A 16,731-nucleotide genomic window follows, 5' to 3' on the forward strand; every position below is an offset into this window, starting at 1 on the left:
CTTCTATTCCCTTAACTACCCTTTACTTGTATAGTCTCCCTCCCTCCCTCCCTCTCTCTCTCTTGGTGCTCCATCGTTTTCTGGTCCAAGAAGCTCACTTCCCTTCACTTGTGTGAAAATTTCTGCTGACGGTTTGTTTGTCACAACACACTTTGGCCTTTCTTTTATATTATTTTCTTGGTCGAAAGTGTGTTTGTCACAATGGAAGCTAATACTTCTGGGGAGGACTGTTGTGTCAAGGTTGCAGTTCACATCAGGCCTCTGATAGGAGATGAGAGGCTTCAGGGCTGTAAAGATTGTGTTACTGTAGTGCCCGGGAAGCCTCAGGTACTCATTTTTACAATGTGATGTGGGTTTTTACAGTGGAGTACTCATTTTTGCTACAATTTCGAGAAATATAAAAATGTGTTTTTTGGGTTGCTCTGGTGTTGATGGGTGCTTCGGAAACGACTTTTTCCCCTAGGAAATGATGATCGTTTGAAGATCTGGGTCTTTATTTGATGCTATTATTTCCAAGACTAAAGCTTTTTATTAAATTCTGAAATTTTGGAGAGGATGCATGTTGCTTTTTTGAGCTTACAGCGGTCTGGATTTTGGTGATTCTGCAGCAATCAGGAGTTGGGTTGTTTGGGTATTATGAAAAAAAAAAACTGTAATTCTTGCATTTGCTTTTACCTTGCAACATGATGGATTTTTCGGCACTGTAAGAGCTTTTTGAGCCATAAGAACAGACAATCTCCATTGGCAATTTCTACAACCCAGAAAATTAGGATTTCAGGTTGAGTTTGCTTCTAAAATTGCAGGAAATAACTTCTGATAAATCCATTGATATGAAGATATATCAATTCAGGTCTCAATTAGATACATGGATGCTATTTTTGGGAAAACCTTTATTTGTTGCACTAATGATGCATCCTCTACTAAAATATGAGAAGCAATTCGTTTGCCTTATTTTTTTTCTTTTTGTGGGCTTGTTTTTCGTTTCTACTTTCTTTATGTTCAGTTCATCCTTTTACTGCCAGAACAATCCTACTGCTTATGCTTGCTTTTTGATGGAGCAACACATTTCTTTCTGTTGTACTTTTGGTTTTATTTCCGTCTTGTTGCTCAATGAACTATCAGGAATTGAGCAGATTTTACTTCCATTCATTGAGATGACTTTAACTGGGATTGCGTTGTTTTTATTTGCGTACCGTATAGAAATTAGTTGCTTTTACATGTCAAAAAAGAGGAGAAAAGAAATTGAAAAGAGGAAAGGATGAAAGTTGGTTGAAGAGATAACCATCCCAACCTGTATTTATCTGAATTAATAAATTTTGCAGGTGTTTTAGTTCCTTTGGATTGCATAATTTTCAACCTTTTGTCAGAGTTGTCGTCATTCTGCAGAACTTTGCATTTGCCTTTGTCTTATTTCATTTATTGTTATGTTTGGCTTTTGAAATTTTTTTTACGTTGGTGACTTGTTAATACAATAACCTATCCTATATTTCTGGTCCGCCAAAGTAACTCCATATTCTGGTCTATTTGTAATCATAAATTCTTTCTCTTATCTTGTTTTATTTCGGGTGTTATTTTGCTACAGGTGCAAATTGGAACACATTCATTTACATTTGATCATGTCTATGGTAGTACTGGCTCTCCCTCAACCGCAATGTATGAAGAGTGTGTTGCACCTTTGGTTGACGGCTTGTTTCAAGGATATAATGCTACTGTTCTTGCCTATGGACAGGTAAATCTTACAATTTATGCTAAATCGTGTGCATAATTGGAAGTTATCTTTACAATGCTGGCTGCAATTAATTTGTCACTGAAGTATTTGAACTTCCAATATTTGCTGCAGACGGGGTCAGGAAAAACGTACACCATGGGCACAAGTCTCAAAGATGGATGCCAAACCGGACTAATTCCCAAAGTTATGAATGCTTTATTCAGCAAGATTGAAACCCTGAAGCATGAAATTGAATTCCAACTACAAGTTTCCTTCATTGAGGTTGGTTCAACTTCCTTTGCTGGTCATCCATAAATTGTCTGGTCACAACGGTTATGTTAATGTCCTGCATTTCCTTTAGCAAACCCTTGGAAATTAGAATATTTTCATTAAAATGTGGCTTTTGGATGTATTTAGCATTACATGGTTATGCATTTATGATATTTTACAATATTCTTATTTTTATGTGAAGATTCACAAAGAAGAAGTAAGAGACCTGCTTGAGTCCAGTTCAGCTAGCAAACAAGAGATAGCAAATGGACATGCAGGAAAAATAACCATTCCCGGGAGACCTCCAATTCAAATCCGTGAAACGTCAAATGGTGTAATTACACTTGCAGGGTCGACTGAGTGCAGTGTCAAAACGCTTAAAGAAATGGCTGATTGCCTGGAGCAAGGATCACTAAACAGGGCAACAGGGAGTACAAACATGAATAATCAGTCCAGGTAGATAATACAGTAATACAATCTTTTCTTTATGGCTCCATTCCAGGGTAAAATGAGGCTTTTAAACATCATAGCTTGTTGCTAATAAGAAATGAGAAGATGCACCGCACCCCGTTTCTCATTCTACAATCTCATAATAAATGTGTGGTAATTTCTTACTCTCGTGGTTTGGCAATTAACTCAAAGCAAATTTTCCACACTGGTTAATTGTTTTTCATGAATGTTTCAATTTAATCTCTGAAAAAAAATTAATCAGTCACATTTCTTTTTTTTTTTCTTATATGCAAACTTGAGCCAATATTTTTATTTGAGTAAACTCGCAGTGTTTTACACTGTAATAAACTGATGCTTGAGTTATTCAGGGAACCTAGTGAGCAATATTTATTCCAAAATCTTGTCCTCAATTCCTCTACTAACTTTGTTTTAAGTTATTACTAAGAATAACAATTTCTCTACCCCCCCCCCCAGCCGCTCGCATGCTATCTTTACCATCACAGTGGAGCAGATGAAGAGGCTTCATGCAGGTATTTCTGGTGATGCCAATCTAAATGACTGTATGACTGAAGATTATCTCTGTGCCAAGTTGCATTTGGTGGATCTTGCTGGATCAGAACGTGCCAAGAGAACAGGCTCGGATGGTTTACGTTTTAAGGAAGGTAAGTACAATGGTAACTGTTGCTTCAGAGAGGATTCTTTTATTTAATTATTATTATTAGTATTGTTGTTGTTGTTACTACAAATTTTTAATTTTTGTAACACATACGGTTCGTATAGGAGTTCACATTAACAAGGGTCTTCTCGCACTTGGCAATGTTATAAGTGCACTTGGTGATGAAAAAAAGCGAAAAGAAGGTGGTCATGTACCATATCGGGATAGTAAACTTACACGACTACTGCAGGTTCGTTTACATACTAAATGATAAGGGCATCAAGATAGCTGCCTAGCTCACTTGCTTCAAAATGTTTAACATTGCAAAGGTTTTATTCATATTTTGCAAATTTGTAATGTCCTTGTGAATTATGATAGGGGAACCATACTCATTTCATGACTAGCGTGTAGGTACTGCATGATATCCGTGTGTGTAGTATTTTAAATATTTCCGACCTCATCTTAATCAAGAAATTTTAAAAGGCTAAGACCCACGATTTCTTAGGTCTGTCAAAAACTGTGGTTGCTTGAAGTTTTAAAAAATGTTACCATCGTTCAGGATTGATTTGGGTACTAATACATCTTAACTCTTACTTGATTTGTTTAACTTGTAAGGATTTGACTATGATACTACCTACATTTTCTTTTTTGATTCAAATATTTCCTTAACTGCAAATGCAGTGACTTTCTACTTGAATTTTAAGTTTTAAGTCTTTGGTTGTCAGCAGGATTCTCTTGGTGGCAACAGCAGAACGGTAATGATAGGTAATCTATAATCTTTTGTAGGTTTGTTCACAGGAATGATGTTCTTAATGATGTCTCCAAATACATGATCTAACATTGTAGCAGACTACTAATTGTTCTTTTGACTACATTTCTCTCCAGCTTGCATAAGCCCTGCTGATATAAATGCGGAGGAAACTCTCAACACTCTGAAGTATGCCAATCGCGCTCGTAATATCCAGAACAAACCTGTTGTAAGTCACTTTTTCTCTCTCCTTATTCACTGGCATTTTCACCATATTTAGATGGAAATTACTTCTCTCACGGAGTCTTCATATTCAAATCATTCTTTGATTACTTGATGACCAGATTAACAGAGATCCAATATCCAATGAAATGCTGAAGATGCGTCAACAGTTGGAATATCTGCAAGCAGAACTTTGTGCCCGCAGTGGAGGAGTTTCATTTGATGAAATACAGGTCGGAACCACATTTTTCTTTTATATATTTTATATTGTGAACCCCTTACAGAGGGAAAAGTCTTGACTAGAGAATGCACCAACATGAAGTTTACATATTTCCGATTCAACAATTTTCCTTGTAATGCTTACACTTCTGAGTTTGATTTTTCAATTACTTTGCATTCTTTTGTGACTTAAAGCGACTAAGGATAAATATGCAAGTCATCTATCCAGTGCTTTAGTTTCTTAAAAGAACTTCAGATTTTAGATTTTTTATCCCATCTCCTTCTTGATTCATTGATCAAACGAGGTTTAGATGTCTCATATTTAGTCCTAACATCATATGAAACATTGACATTTATTACTAATATTTCTCCTAACAATCTTTATAATATCTAATGGAAATACTGTTCCAGTAACTCCTGAACATGGATTAAGATTGTCCGTCAAAATTACCATCTCTTTGAATTCTTTTTCTCTTTTTTTTTTTTTTTTATTTTAATGATCTCTTAAAACTCCTGTCCACAAAGATATATGCATAATTTCTCAAACATTACGTTGAAAGAGCTTTAACAGGGGTTAACATGTACAGGCTCTTAAGGATAGGATTGCTCAGCTCGAGGCTACTAATAAGGACTTATCTCAAGAACTAAATGAGTTCCGCAATAGAGGTGGAGCCATGGAGCAATATCCGGCAGAAATTAAAGTATGTAATTATCTTTAACAGGCAGCAATACAACTGCCATATGTGAAAATGTCGAAAAGCAAATAAATCTGTAATATCTTCCAAGGTAAAAAAAGCTACTATTTTGCAGGCTCGCGGAAATGGTGCCATAAAAAGTGAGGGTCTCAAGAGGGGATTGCAAAGTATGGAGTCATCTGATTATCAAATGAGTGATAGCAGTACGTTTCTCTAATTACACATGGCTTTGATGTTCTATTTCTTAAGTTAATGAATCAGAGTTAACATAATAAAATTATTATCAAGAAGATGAATATGATTCTGTTAAACTTGTCCGTAAGGAACTGCACTAGTGGGTTTTAAATGTTGATGTTTGCAGGTGATTCTGGAGATATAGATGAAGATACAGCTAAAGAATTGGAGCATACCTATTTGCAAAATAGTATGGATAAAGAATTGAATGAGTTAAATCGACAGTTGGAGCAGAAAGAGGTAATCTAACTGCCAAACCTTGATTTTAAATTAAGCAGACATTTTCCTGTTCTTATTAGCATGGATATACTATATGTCCAGACAATTAAATGCTGAAGTTGAACATTCTGGACTTTAATTAGATATAAGAGAAACTTTATGCATCTTTATCTAAATGATTGAGGGCCTGAACCATTTGGTTTTGTATGTTGTTGAAGAGAACATTGTTAACTGGGTTATACGAGAACTTGTTTCCTACTGCTTTCTTATGGATCAATTTTTCCTGCCAGAATCATTTATAATACATCCAGATTGATTGAGAAAGCAATGTCTATTTGTGTCTTATATTAAACTATGTAACTGCAGTCTCAAATGAAACTTTTTGGAGGCTATGACACTACGGCTCTAAAGCAACACTTCGGAAAGAAACTTATGGAACTTGAGGAGGAGAAAAAGGCTGTGCAGGTCTCACAATCAGAAAACAAACAATGCTTTGAATATTATGGTTTCATTGTTTGATAAATTTCAGCGCTTCTTATCACCTATTTAATGGATGCAGTGTGAGAGGGATCGACTGTTAGCAGAAGTTGAAAACCTTTCCGCTAATTCTGATGGACAAGCACAAAAACTGCAAGACATCCATGCCCAGAAACTAAAAGCGCTTGAAGCTCAGGTTTTTCCAATTTTCTCTTTTGTAACAGATTCCAGATCTAATATAATTACCATTTATTTGTCACAATATATCCCTATTCTCTGAGATTTTGCCATTTCTATACATCAGATACAAGATCTTAAAAAGAAACAAGAGAATCAGGTTCAACTTTTAAAACAGAAACAGAAGAGTGATGAAGCAGCTAAAAAGTTACAAGACGAAATACAATGCATCAAGGCGCAAAAGGTCACATTTTGCTCTTCCTTGAACACATATTTGACATCTTTTTTTCTTTTCACCTTGCATGTAAGTCCCTGATATACTTTGTTGTTGTAGGTTCAATTGCAACAAAAGATCAAGCAAGAAGCTGAACAATTTCGGCAATGGAAGGCATCTCGGGAAAAGGAATTATTGCAGGTAATTTACTGCAACGTTGTTTCTCTTCCAGTGTGAAAAACTCTCATCCATCGTGAAAACTACTTTATTTTAAATCCCCTTCGCTCATTGTAGCTGCTTGAATTAATTTCCTATAAAAACCCAATACGCCTCATCTAACATGTTTCCGAAACTTTTGTGTTTGCTCATGTGCTAAACTTCCCGCGGAGTGTTACCTTTTGAACCTTTTACTTCCATCTACCGAGTTTTTACTTTGGTATAAAATGGTTGCATACAGTTAAGGAAGGAGGGCAGAAGAAATGAGTACGAGAGACATAAATTGCAAGCACTGAATCAGCGTCAAAAAATGGTGAGAATCTTGTTCTCTTTAGAAATAATCAATTTTTTTTTTCCTCATATTGTATTTGGATGTATGAAACTATTATGGTATTAGTATCTGTCAAGAAAAAAGGGATAGTAAACCGAGTAGATTTCATCTTTTGCTGGAGTATTGCAATTTGTTAGTTCTCTAATGGATAGTGTGAATCTTCATTGTTCTCTTTGGAAATGATCAATTGTTATTCCTAATATTGTATTTGGATATATGAAACTATTATGGTATTAGTATCTGTCAAGAATAAATGGCTAGTAAACCTAGTATAGATCTCATCTTTTGCTGGAGTAGTGCAGTTTGTTAGTTCTCTAATGTATGTTTTGGATGCATATGAATGCTGCCAATGCTAAATAAAGATCAGTAAGACTCCTATCTTTCCAATTTGTTTTCTTACTAAAGGTATGAAAATGCTACATCTGTTACTTTCTGATTTTAAAATCCAGAGGCATGGAATACTAAGTTCATCCTGTTCATGTTTTCGGAATTGGGAGATGAAAACAATGCAATGATAGTATTTTAAACCTCTCCGTTGAGAATGTATTCTCCCTTGGGTCAATTCTTTCAACTGTACTTCTGAACAATAATTGTAAGGAACTTCCTGTTTTATATGCACTGTGTCAAAATATTAATTGAATAGCCCCTGAATCAATTTCATTTCAGGTTCTTCAGAGAAAGACTGAGGAAGCTGCAATGGCTACCAAGAGGTTGAAAGAATTGCTAGAAGCACGTAAATCTTCAACTCGGGAAAACTCTGGTACGTGTTTTCTTCTCTCTTTTGCTTCCCTTCCCTTTTGCTCTGAGAGAGGTGCTGATATTACATCTCTTTGCAGTGAATAGCAACGGGAATGGAATAAATGGCCAGGTACACTCTTGCACAAGATATCTATCTCTCCATTCTATTTGAACCACCATATAAACCTAACTTTTTAATTTCCAGACCAATGAGAAGTCCTTGCAGCGTTGGCTTGATCATGAGCTAGAAGTTTTGGTAAATGTTCATGAAGTTCGTTATGAGTATGAGAAGCAGAGCCAAGTGTACGTAGGATTCCACATTTTCTCTTATCAACTTTATTGTGAGCACACATGTGAAGGTGTCCCACATACACATGCAAATCTTGGTATTATGTTGTTAAGTATTTGTTTGCTCATCTCCAGACGAGCAGCTTTGGCGGAAGAGTTGGCTGTTCTGAGACAAGTTGATGAATTTGCTTCGAAGGGTGTTAGCCCTCCCAGAGGAAAAAATGGAGTTTCCAGGTGAGTTATGTGTAACAACTGAAACTTTTTTTGGTGTGAACATCATTAGCTGTAGTTCTTAATACACCGACATAGACAACATCTTGAATGAAAATCAAGTTTTCTGAACTTCCGTTCATTTGTTTCTTATCTTATCAGGGCATCTTCAATGTCACCTACTGCAAGAATGTCAAGAATTGCTTCTCTTGAAAGCATGCTAAGTATTTCATCAAATTCACTTGTTGCAATGGCTTCACAGCTTTCAGAAGCTGAAGAACGTGAGCGTGTAGTCAGCAGTCGTGGACGCTGGAACCAGCTCCGTTCTATGGGGGATGCCAAAAACCTCCTCCAGTATATGTTCAATCATCTTGGCGATGCAAGGTAGACTATGAACTTTTGAAGATATTAGGACCTCTTCCCCACCCACCCAATCCCCTAAAAAAAGTGTGATGACGATGATCATTAAAATAATAATAATTATTATATAAGGAAAGAAATATATATAGAAAAAGGAAAACATACAAAAATATATCAAACCCGTCCAAGAATCTTCCAAAGACCATCGATGCCTTCTCACTTTATAGATCAAAGAATAAAATAGTTTTGAAGGAAATAAGATCAGGTTACAGAATTGGGTGAGGAACAGTAAACAGAATCTGCAGTTTCAATATAATTGCAATGATTTTTCAAAATCAGCTTTAAGAATCTCCATGCATCACAGATGCGAATTGTGGGAAAAGGAAATGGAAATCAAAGAGATGAAAGAGCAGATGAAGGAACTTGTAGGCTTACTACGACAAAGTGAACTAAGAAGAAAGGAAATCGAGAAGGAGCTAAAATTGAGAGATCAAGCTGCTTCTATTACTTTGGCAACACCACCTTCAGTAAGATTGCTTTTGTTATGTCTTCTTATGATATTTTCTCCACATTCTTTTGTTGTTTTCTAGTTTCTAATTCTGTCTCGACTATTCTGTTGGCTCAGGGGAACTCCCTCAAACACATTGCTGATGAAATGAGTGGTCCTTTGTCTCCAATTCCCGTCCCAGCACAGAAACAACTAAAATATACGCCAGGAATTGCTAATGGCTCAGTCAGAGAGTTGGCTGCATTCATGGATCAAACGCGCAAGGTTAGTTCCAACTTCTTACACTCATCTTGCTTAGTTTGGTTTCAGTTTATACTGAGTGTTCTGGCAACTGCAGATGGTACCTATTGGTCACTTGTCGATGAAGAAATTAGCACTTGCCGGACACGGTGGGAAACTATGGAGATGGAAGAGGAGCCATCATCAATGGCTATTGCAGTTCAAATGGAAGTGGCAAAAACCTTGGAGACTTTCGGAATGGATTAAACACAGTGATGAAACAATCATGAGAGCTAGGCCCCGACCACAGTCTCTTCCTGATGTAATGTATAGAAACCCGCACTAGCTTCTATATCTGGACGTGGATATTCTTTCATGAACTCTTCCAGTCCCCAACACATGGCACAGGAAAGTGCAAAGGAATAAGTGCAGGTAAAATTTCTTTCATCTTCTTCCATTGGCATTTAATGGTGATGAAGTTAATTCTTGAGCTTCTTTTTCCATCACCAAAATGCAGGTTGAGGTATAAGTGGCTGTTGGGGAAATTTTGCCTGTCAACTGTATTTGTAGAAATGAATATTAACTACCACCCTGGAGAATTGTAGCTGCTTGTAAAATGATGCCATCATCAAATACAACTCACCTGTATGATACTTCAAGGGTTAGACCGCCTACGTCTGATTTACTGCTCCATCACAAATGTTCTATTCTGCTGTCTGCTGTCTGCTGTCTGCCTACCTTCTGTTGCTCACTGTTGTTGTATATATATACTCGGTCAACATCAACTCTCTGTGAAGGGCATTTCCTTAAAAGCAGTGTGTCAAATTTTCTTCTTTCTGTAATTCCTTTTTCCCCTTCTTTGTGGCTAATTGGCCTTGTGTATACTGTGTGTAAGCACAACATTGATTTTGTTCAAAGGTAGTACAGTTCAAAATTACTTACTCTCAGAAGGATTGTTCTTTTATTAATGTGTGCTTATTTATTTCTGCAATCATATTTCTTTATGCAGAATTTTTTAGTACATTTTAGCCTCAACCTTGTGCACAATGCTGAATAAAATTGACAGCAGCTTCTAGTAACCCACCCTGTCTCATCATTCTATTACTATGATATAATTACTGATGAAACCAAGTACAAAAATACAAAAGGACAATCGCCAAAAACACTGTATACAAACAATCCATTCTTTCCATATCCTGTAAGTAAAGCTGTTGCCTGGTTCAGCGGCATGCCTCCTCCAGCTACCAACTGCAATAATCGGACAAGGATCAAATGTCGATGCATGCTCAAGTTCAGAGCAAACTCAGATTTTGCAGCACCAGAATGCACAATGTTCCTCTTTCCGATGATTGCTAACAAGACCGCCACACTGCAAGCAGATAGAACTGCTTCCATCTGAGAATGCATGCTCAAGTTCAGAGCAAACTCAGATTTTGCAGCACCAGAATGCACAATGTTCCTCTTTCCGATGATTGCTAACAAGACCGCCACACTGCAAGCAGATAGAACTGCTTCCATCTGAGAATGCATCAAGCATGATCTGCTTCCTGCCTGTCTCAGCAAGTATAATTTGCTTGAGCATCAGGTTGGCTGAAGAGAATATCTATGTTGTGTTGAGGTGGTTCAGTTCTTGAAGGCATGGCCTCATCAATTGCAAACTTAGCAAACAACAATGCCAACTCATCAGCCGCAGAACTAGCTTGAATCTTGTTTCGGTACAACTCCAGAGCACGGTTCAGCTTGAGCTACAGCTTCATCTCCCCCTTGTATCTTCATAGGCATCGCCACCTTCAACAAGAAAGTGAATTGGAGACAATGATAGCAAAGATCTTCAAACATGGTGTATAAAGATTAAAGCTCAGATCATAAGCCTTAATAATCATTCAGGGTTATATTTAGTCTACATTTAGGCTTAAACGCCAAAAATGCTAGACAAGAGAATATCAGCATCCAAGAATCAAGATTGCATTGCAGAACAATTGAAATAACTAGACAAGAGAACGACAGCTATTTTTCCGGTGTAATTGCATTTTGCCCCATGTAAAAACACAAATAAGAAAATTATCCCATTAAATAACAATGCGACCCATGGACTTTCAGAAAAGTCCTCCTCGCCTCCCGCATTGGGAGGTGGGTTTGCCCGTTCTTTTTTATTCAGGAGTCGCATTGCTTTTTTCTTTATTCCATTAGATTTTTACTTACCAGCATTTTCACTGCTGTTGCATTTAACCTACTTTCGACGCATATAAATATTAGAACAGCAAACTGATACCAAAAACAGATCACAAATGCACCCGAAGACAACCTTTTCAATCGAAAGTAACACCAGAAAGAAGAACAGGAAGAGGGAAAAATTATGAACTGGAAAATAAATGAAGAGGAAAGAATTTTTTTTGATATTATTTAAATAATTTTACCGCTTGGAGAGCCTGGAAAGGCTTGCCTTGATCAACGAGCTGGCGAGCCATTGCCAACAAATTCCCTACCACGTCTCCTGAACCAGATTCAAGCCCAAAGCCTGCGGCGGATCCGGGGCCTCCGCCTCAATCATTTCGGCGGTCCGTACTGTTCATGGCTTTACAGTTCTTGCTCCTTGTACTTCCCAACTCAGTGTTTGACTACTCAAGACACCTCTGTACATCGAAATGTACATGATATTCACTTCAGTTTGAAATTTTTTCTCTTTATTTAATTTTTTTTATATAGTTTGTAATTTAGGCCTTCTCTGTTAGTTTGGGTTGATTTGGATGGACTTATTTGGGCCTGAGGTGGAAAAAGATTTTAATGGGCCTATGGTTGTTAATGGATTGGGTCTCACTTAGTGAAGGCGTATTACATCAATTTTCATCAACTATCATAATAAGACTTTTACTTTTATTTACTCAATTTGTTTAAAATATTTGAGATTTACTCCCCCTCCAATGTTTCCCCCTTTCACTTTTCCTCCTCCTTTCACTTCCCTTTTTTCTCTCACTTGAACCAAACAAACTCTTAGTGTAATGTACATCAAAAATACTAATATAAATTTTAGTCATTGAATAGAGAGTGTTTTTTCAAAATACCGAGACACTCCTTGAGGAAGTGATGGTGCAATATACACTAGATATTTGTGTGAAATTTTGTAAGAAAACATACTTATAATGACAACATCAAAGAATACATTTGTCATTTTAAAACAAATTGTAAATATTTATATAATTAAACCTGACCTCTAGAGGTATAAATTTAATTTACCTTCAATAATATTACAGTTCATATATTTTAGTTAATATATACAAATTATGAGGATAGAGTTCCCATTATCTACACATTCTAAAAGAAAATTATGTAAATATCAGACAAAATATAACACCACTTTCCAGTAAAATATATATGATTCATAACTGTAGTAAGCAATGAATACAGGAAAATAATACATATCTCCATTAAGGGAAAAAACAGTTCATATTTCATTTTTCCAGGCCTATTTTAACTAAGTACTCCTTTTTCTTGTGCTCTCCCTACATATGTCTGGATGGTGGGTGGGCTCCAAGCTAAATTTTTGGCATAAATTGCCATTGTTGAACTGAAAATGTGTACATCATACACGTGCATTTGTACGCCCATGCTAAATTTTCACTGCTCAACAAGTAGAGGACAAAACAGCTAAGAGTTCCCTGAACTTGAGTTGAACTCACCATCCTCCATTAGGACCACCTCTTTAATTTCTTGAATCATCTTCAAGACCTGCCACATTGTCGGTCTTTGCTCCGGCGAGGCCACTCTACAAGCCACGGCCACCTCGAGAAGCATTTCCAATTGGTTTGCTTCTCCGTTATCGTCGTCCCTAGCAGACTTTGCCCAACTGATCATATCATCGGGCGTCAAAGTCGGGTGCTGCGATGGGTGCTTCCCTGTTAGCAGCTCGAGTAGAAGAACCCCAAATGAGTAGACATCAGACTTGGATGTTGCTTCCCTGTGGTCGAACCTGAGAATTTCCGGGGCTTTGTAGGCGATGGAATTAGCGTCTTCGTCTGGGGACGGGGTGGCTAATGCGACAAGGCAGTAGTCGGTGAGGCAGGCCTCGAAGTCGGAGCCGAGGAGGACGTTAGAGGACTTGAGATTACCGTGAACGAGCCTCCACGCTTGGTGGATGTAGCAGAGTCCTTGGGCTGCGTCCTCCGCTATTTTCAAGCATGATGTCCAGTGAAGTGGTTTCGCCTTTGCTGGCTTTGAACCTATTGTGGATATGATAGCCACGATCAGCAACAAAAAGCTCACCTCATAGGTCATAAATAAAAGAATCACGACAAAAGAATGGTACAAATTATACCACATGTGTCCCATTGTTAACGTGACATAACTTTATTTTTTCATGCTTTCACACACAGGACATACAAGAATTTTGGATTGATCCTAATGTAGCTAAAATTACTACCCAATTTTAAGGAATGAAATCATAAGTAGAAGCTGCAACTCGAAAGGAGCAATTTTGCAATAGTAAATAACTAGTTTATAAGCACTGCCAACCACGGTCGTGGTTCAAATTGTTTGTCGCAAGCAAATGGAGGTTAAAAAATATAATACAGCTTCGCGTTCCATATGGGGGAACAAACACTATAAATGCTCCTTTCCATGACCGTTGCGGATGTAATGTTCATTCAGAGATTATTTTGAATGAAATCTGACTTAAGCATTAGAGAACTATGGCAGCATGGAGCAAGCAAATGTCGACATTTTCGTGCTGTAAAACCTACCCTGATAAGGAATTCACTTGATATATAGTCCTCTCACATTTACTCCTGATACATAGTATCCATTGCCAGATTCTCTATCCTGATGATAAAGCCAGTGAGATACTACTGCAACCTAGCTAGATTTTCGCATTATAATCTCGTCGTTTTATTAAACTCTAGCACAGATTGTACGGTTATTATGATAAACTAAAAGCCACAGCTCCCAAGAGCATCCTCAGACAATTTAATAAATGCTCTTCAATTTTCCAGATTGTCGTACCATATGGCCTTTATTACTGTCTCCACCAATTATTTTACCTTAATTTCAAGAAACAAACAACGGCAAGAATCTGACAATCATTTGAATTAAGACATCCTGCTAAATACTCATACTAATCACATAATTAACTTAATAAAACAGATGATTAAATAGTAGGAAAAGAGTTTAATGAAAGTGATTAATCAGAGAAAGAAAGGAACTGACCGTGAATGAGAGAAAAAAGACTGCCATTGGGCTGGTAATCATAGATCAAAAGCCTTTCTTCCTTGGCCTGAAAATAAGCCCGAAGAGGCACCAAATTAGGGTGCCTCAGCCCACCCACTGATTCCATGTGCCCCTCGAACACCTCCTGGTTCGTGCCCCCCAATCTCCCACTATCCAGTCTCTTCACAGTGACGATCAGACGGCTGTCAAGTACTGCCTTGTACGTGCTCCCCATTGTCCCCTTCCCCAACAGCTCTGCAGAAGCCCGCATCAGCTGGTCCAGCGTATACACCTGCGCCTCGCCCGCGCAGAATACTAAGCTCCCGCTTTTCCCCGCCGTCTGCAGCTGCTTACCCTCCTGCACTCTCTTCACCTTCTCCTCCAGCTCTTCGTTTTCTTCTGCAATTCTCATAACAGCCTCTGCATTGCCCGTCACGCTAGGGTCCAGCCCCATTTTCGTACGTTCTCCTTTCGGCGATCTTTTATGCTTCCTAACAGCGAACGCGAGGCATATGAGTGAAATGACAACAATAGACACCCCCAATGAGAAGCCTATCACCAGAGCAGCCCTCCTGTGCTTCTGCATTATGCCTTTACTGCTTAAGGCAACGTCATCCCTCAACCCCGCCGTTTGCCTGAGCGCCGCTGCTGATGTCGGAGGTGGTGCCATGATCGTCGGCTGGCCAAAAAAGGGTCTCGTCGAAGGGCATTCTTTGTGGATAATCTCACCGCAAAGTCGGGAGTTCAACGCAAAAGATGACATATTAAAGCGGGAAAGAGCTGGGGTCACTGGGATTGCGCCGCTGAGGGCATTGTGAGAGACGTTGAAGATTTGCAAGGAGGTCTGGTTGAAAGGTGGGACCGAACCGTTGAACCGGTTGAAGTCGAGCCGGAGATAATACAGCCTGTCCAAACCGCCCAAAGAATCGGGTATTGGACCGGCCAGCATGTTGTAAGAAAGATCAAGTGTCTTGAGACGATGGAGGGTGGAAACGGAAGGCGGAACAGAGCCGGAGAAATAGTTGCGAGAAAGAAAAAGAACCTTAAGATTAACCAAACCGGAAAGATCGGGAATCGGACCGGTGAGGGAGTTGTTCCGGAGACTGAGAACCCGAAGCTCACGGAGGTGAGTAAGAGTTCCCGGAGCAAAAACCCCTCCAAGATTCTTGCTTTCAATGATCACTTTAACTGCCCTGGAATCGGAGCACTGGACCCCATCCCATTTGCAGAATGCAAAGCTAGTTTTCGGAGAAAAACCCAATTTGTTCCTCAAATCAGCTTTTGACTTGAAATCCAACAAAGCAGACGCATCAGATGGTAGCAACAGGTTCTTTCCAGGAGACGGGGAACACAAAACCAGGAAAGAACAATGGCAGTAAAATGCGACAAAAACAAGCACACGCAGCAGAAAATGATAACGTCGCCTCCCCATTATCCTGAACTACGGAAGAGAAGGGTTGTGGCAATGCAGTAGAAATCGTGGTTACAAGAGCCCTGTTTGTTTTTCTATTATCTGGAGTAGTGGAGCATTTTTACCTCGAGTCGTAGAGGAAAAAGAGGAGTGAGCATAAGGTGACAAAAGCAAGCAAGGGATGAAGAAAGCAAGCAGGTGATGAGAATAGAAGTGCGGGAACAGAGTCAGGAATCACGTGAAGGAAAAGAAATGAGAAGGGTGGTGGGGAATTCCAACACCCTTCTCGCTGCAGTCTGTGTCCCTGGTTTTGTGTGTTTGTATGCGAGCATTCCTATTTCAATCTACAGTTTAATATTAGTACTCTGTTCCATACATACGACTTTGCTACTACCTTCACTTAAGTTGGATGAAAAATTACAACCGACGTGGTAGGGTAACTAAAAGGGATCATTTTACATCCCCTTGATTTTTGACTTAGTTTATATAAATTATTTTTATTTTTTATATAATTGCACAAATTATTTCTGACAATTAAGATTTATAAATAATTTGTATAATAATTTTGATATTTTTGGAGTATATATATAAATTTTTAAAAAATAAGACTAGTTTATTAAATTGATTTTGACATTTCTGATGGGTGTATATATAATTTTTTTAAAAAATTAAATAATTTATATAAATAAATTATAAATGAAGGGTGTAGATATAATTATTCCTAAATAAAATAAATTGTGCAGCTCTTACTAGTTATAAAATTACCACAATTTAAGTATGAACTCGTTTATAATAATAAATTCTATGATTTAAACATAAAAAATGATTTTTTTTCTCTAAATATCTTAATGAATTTTGATGATAAGCTCATTTTTTATAATCATTACGATTTAAATTAAATCTTTTATTATTATTAAGAGACTTTTATATTCACGTCCCAAAAGAGTTATATACTACCTTGGT

General features: G+C 37.9%; 2 protein-coding genes and 1 pseudogene across 3 annotated transcripts; 1 reads left to right on the forward strand and 2 right to left on the reverse strand.

Moving 5' to 3' along the window:
* Positions 1–10,126, forward strand: LOC105159141 (kinesin-like protein KIN-4A). Its single transcript, XM_011076099.3, has 26 exons — positions 1–327; positions 1,583–1,729; positions 1,841–1,990; positions 2,181–2,434; positions 2,903–3,090; positions 3,209–3,333; positions 3,812–3,848; positions 3,969–4,060; positions 4,176–4,286; positions 4,860–4,973; positions 5,083–5,170; positions 5,329–5,441; positions 5,787–5,885; positions 5,980–6,093; positions 6,202–6,318; positions 6,409–6,489; positions 6,746–6,817; positions 7,502–7,595; positions 7,672–7,703; positions 7,779–7,876; positions 7,997–8,095; positions 8,234–8,455; positions 8,796–8,958; positions 9,057–9,203; positions 9,277–9,590; positions 9,676–10,126. Exons 1-25 carry the CDS (start codon positions 202–204, stop codon positions 9,502–9,504), a joined length of 3,111 nt encoding a protein of 1,036 aa, XP_011074401.2. The 5' UTR covers positions 1–201; the 3' UTR covers positions 9,505–9,590; positions 9,676–10,126.
* A 102-nt stretch (positions 10,127–10,228) lies between these two features.
* On the reverse strand, positions 10,229–12,327 carry LOC110011723 (uncharacterized; annotated as a pseudogene). The gene is made up of 3 exons (XR_002286777.2): positions 12,294–12,327; positions 11,576–11,723; positions 10,229–10,946 (listed from the first exon to the last, which is right to left on the reverse strand). The product of XR_002286777.2 is annotated as an uncharacterized LOC110011723 (transcript).
* A 186-nt stretch (positions 12,328–12,513) lies between these two features.
* Positions 12,514–16,103, reverse strand: LOC105159142 (Leucine-rich repeat protein kinase family protein). Its single transcript, XM_011076100.3, has 2 exons — positions 14,358–16,103; positions 12,514–13,375 (listed from the first exon to the last, which is right to left on the reverse strand). Exons 1-2 carry the CDS (start codon positions 15,787–15,789, stop codon positions 12,804–12,806), a joined length of 2,004 nt encoding a protein of 667 aa, XP_011074402.1. The 5' UTR covers positions 15,790–16,103; the 3' UTR covers positions 12,514–12,803.
* Positions 16,104–16,731: the final 628 nt, after the last annotated feature.

This window comes from Sesamum indicum, linkage group LG3 (assembly GCF_026168435.1).
Source record: "Sesamum indicum cultivar Baizhima isolate 11 linkage group LG3, ASM2616843v1, whole genome shotgun sequence".
Taxonomy (NCBI): domain Eukaryota; kingdom Viridiplantae; phylum Streptophyta; class Magnoliopsida; order Lamiales; family Pedaliaceae; genus Sesamum; species Sesamum indicum.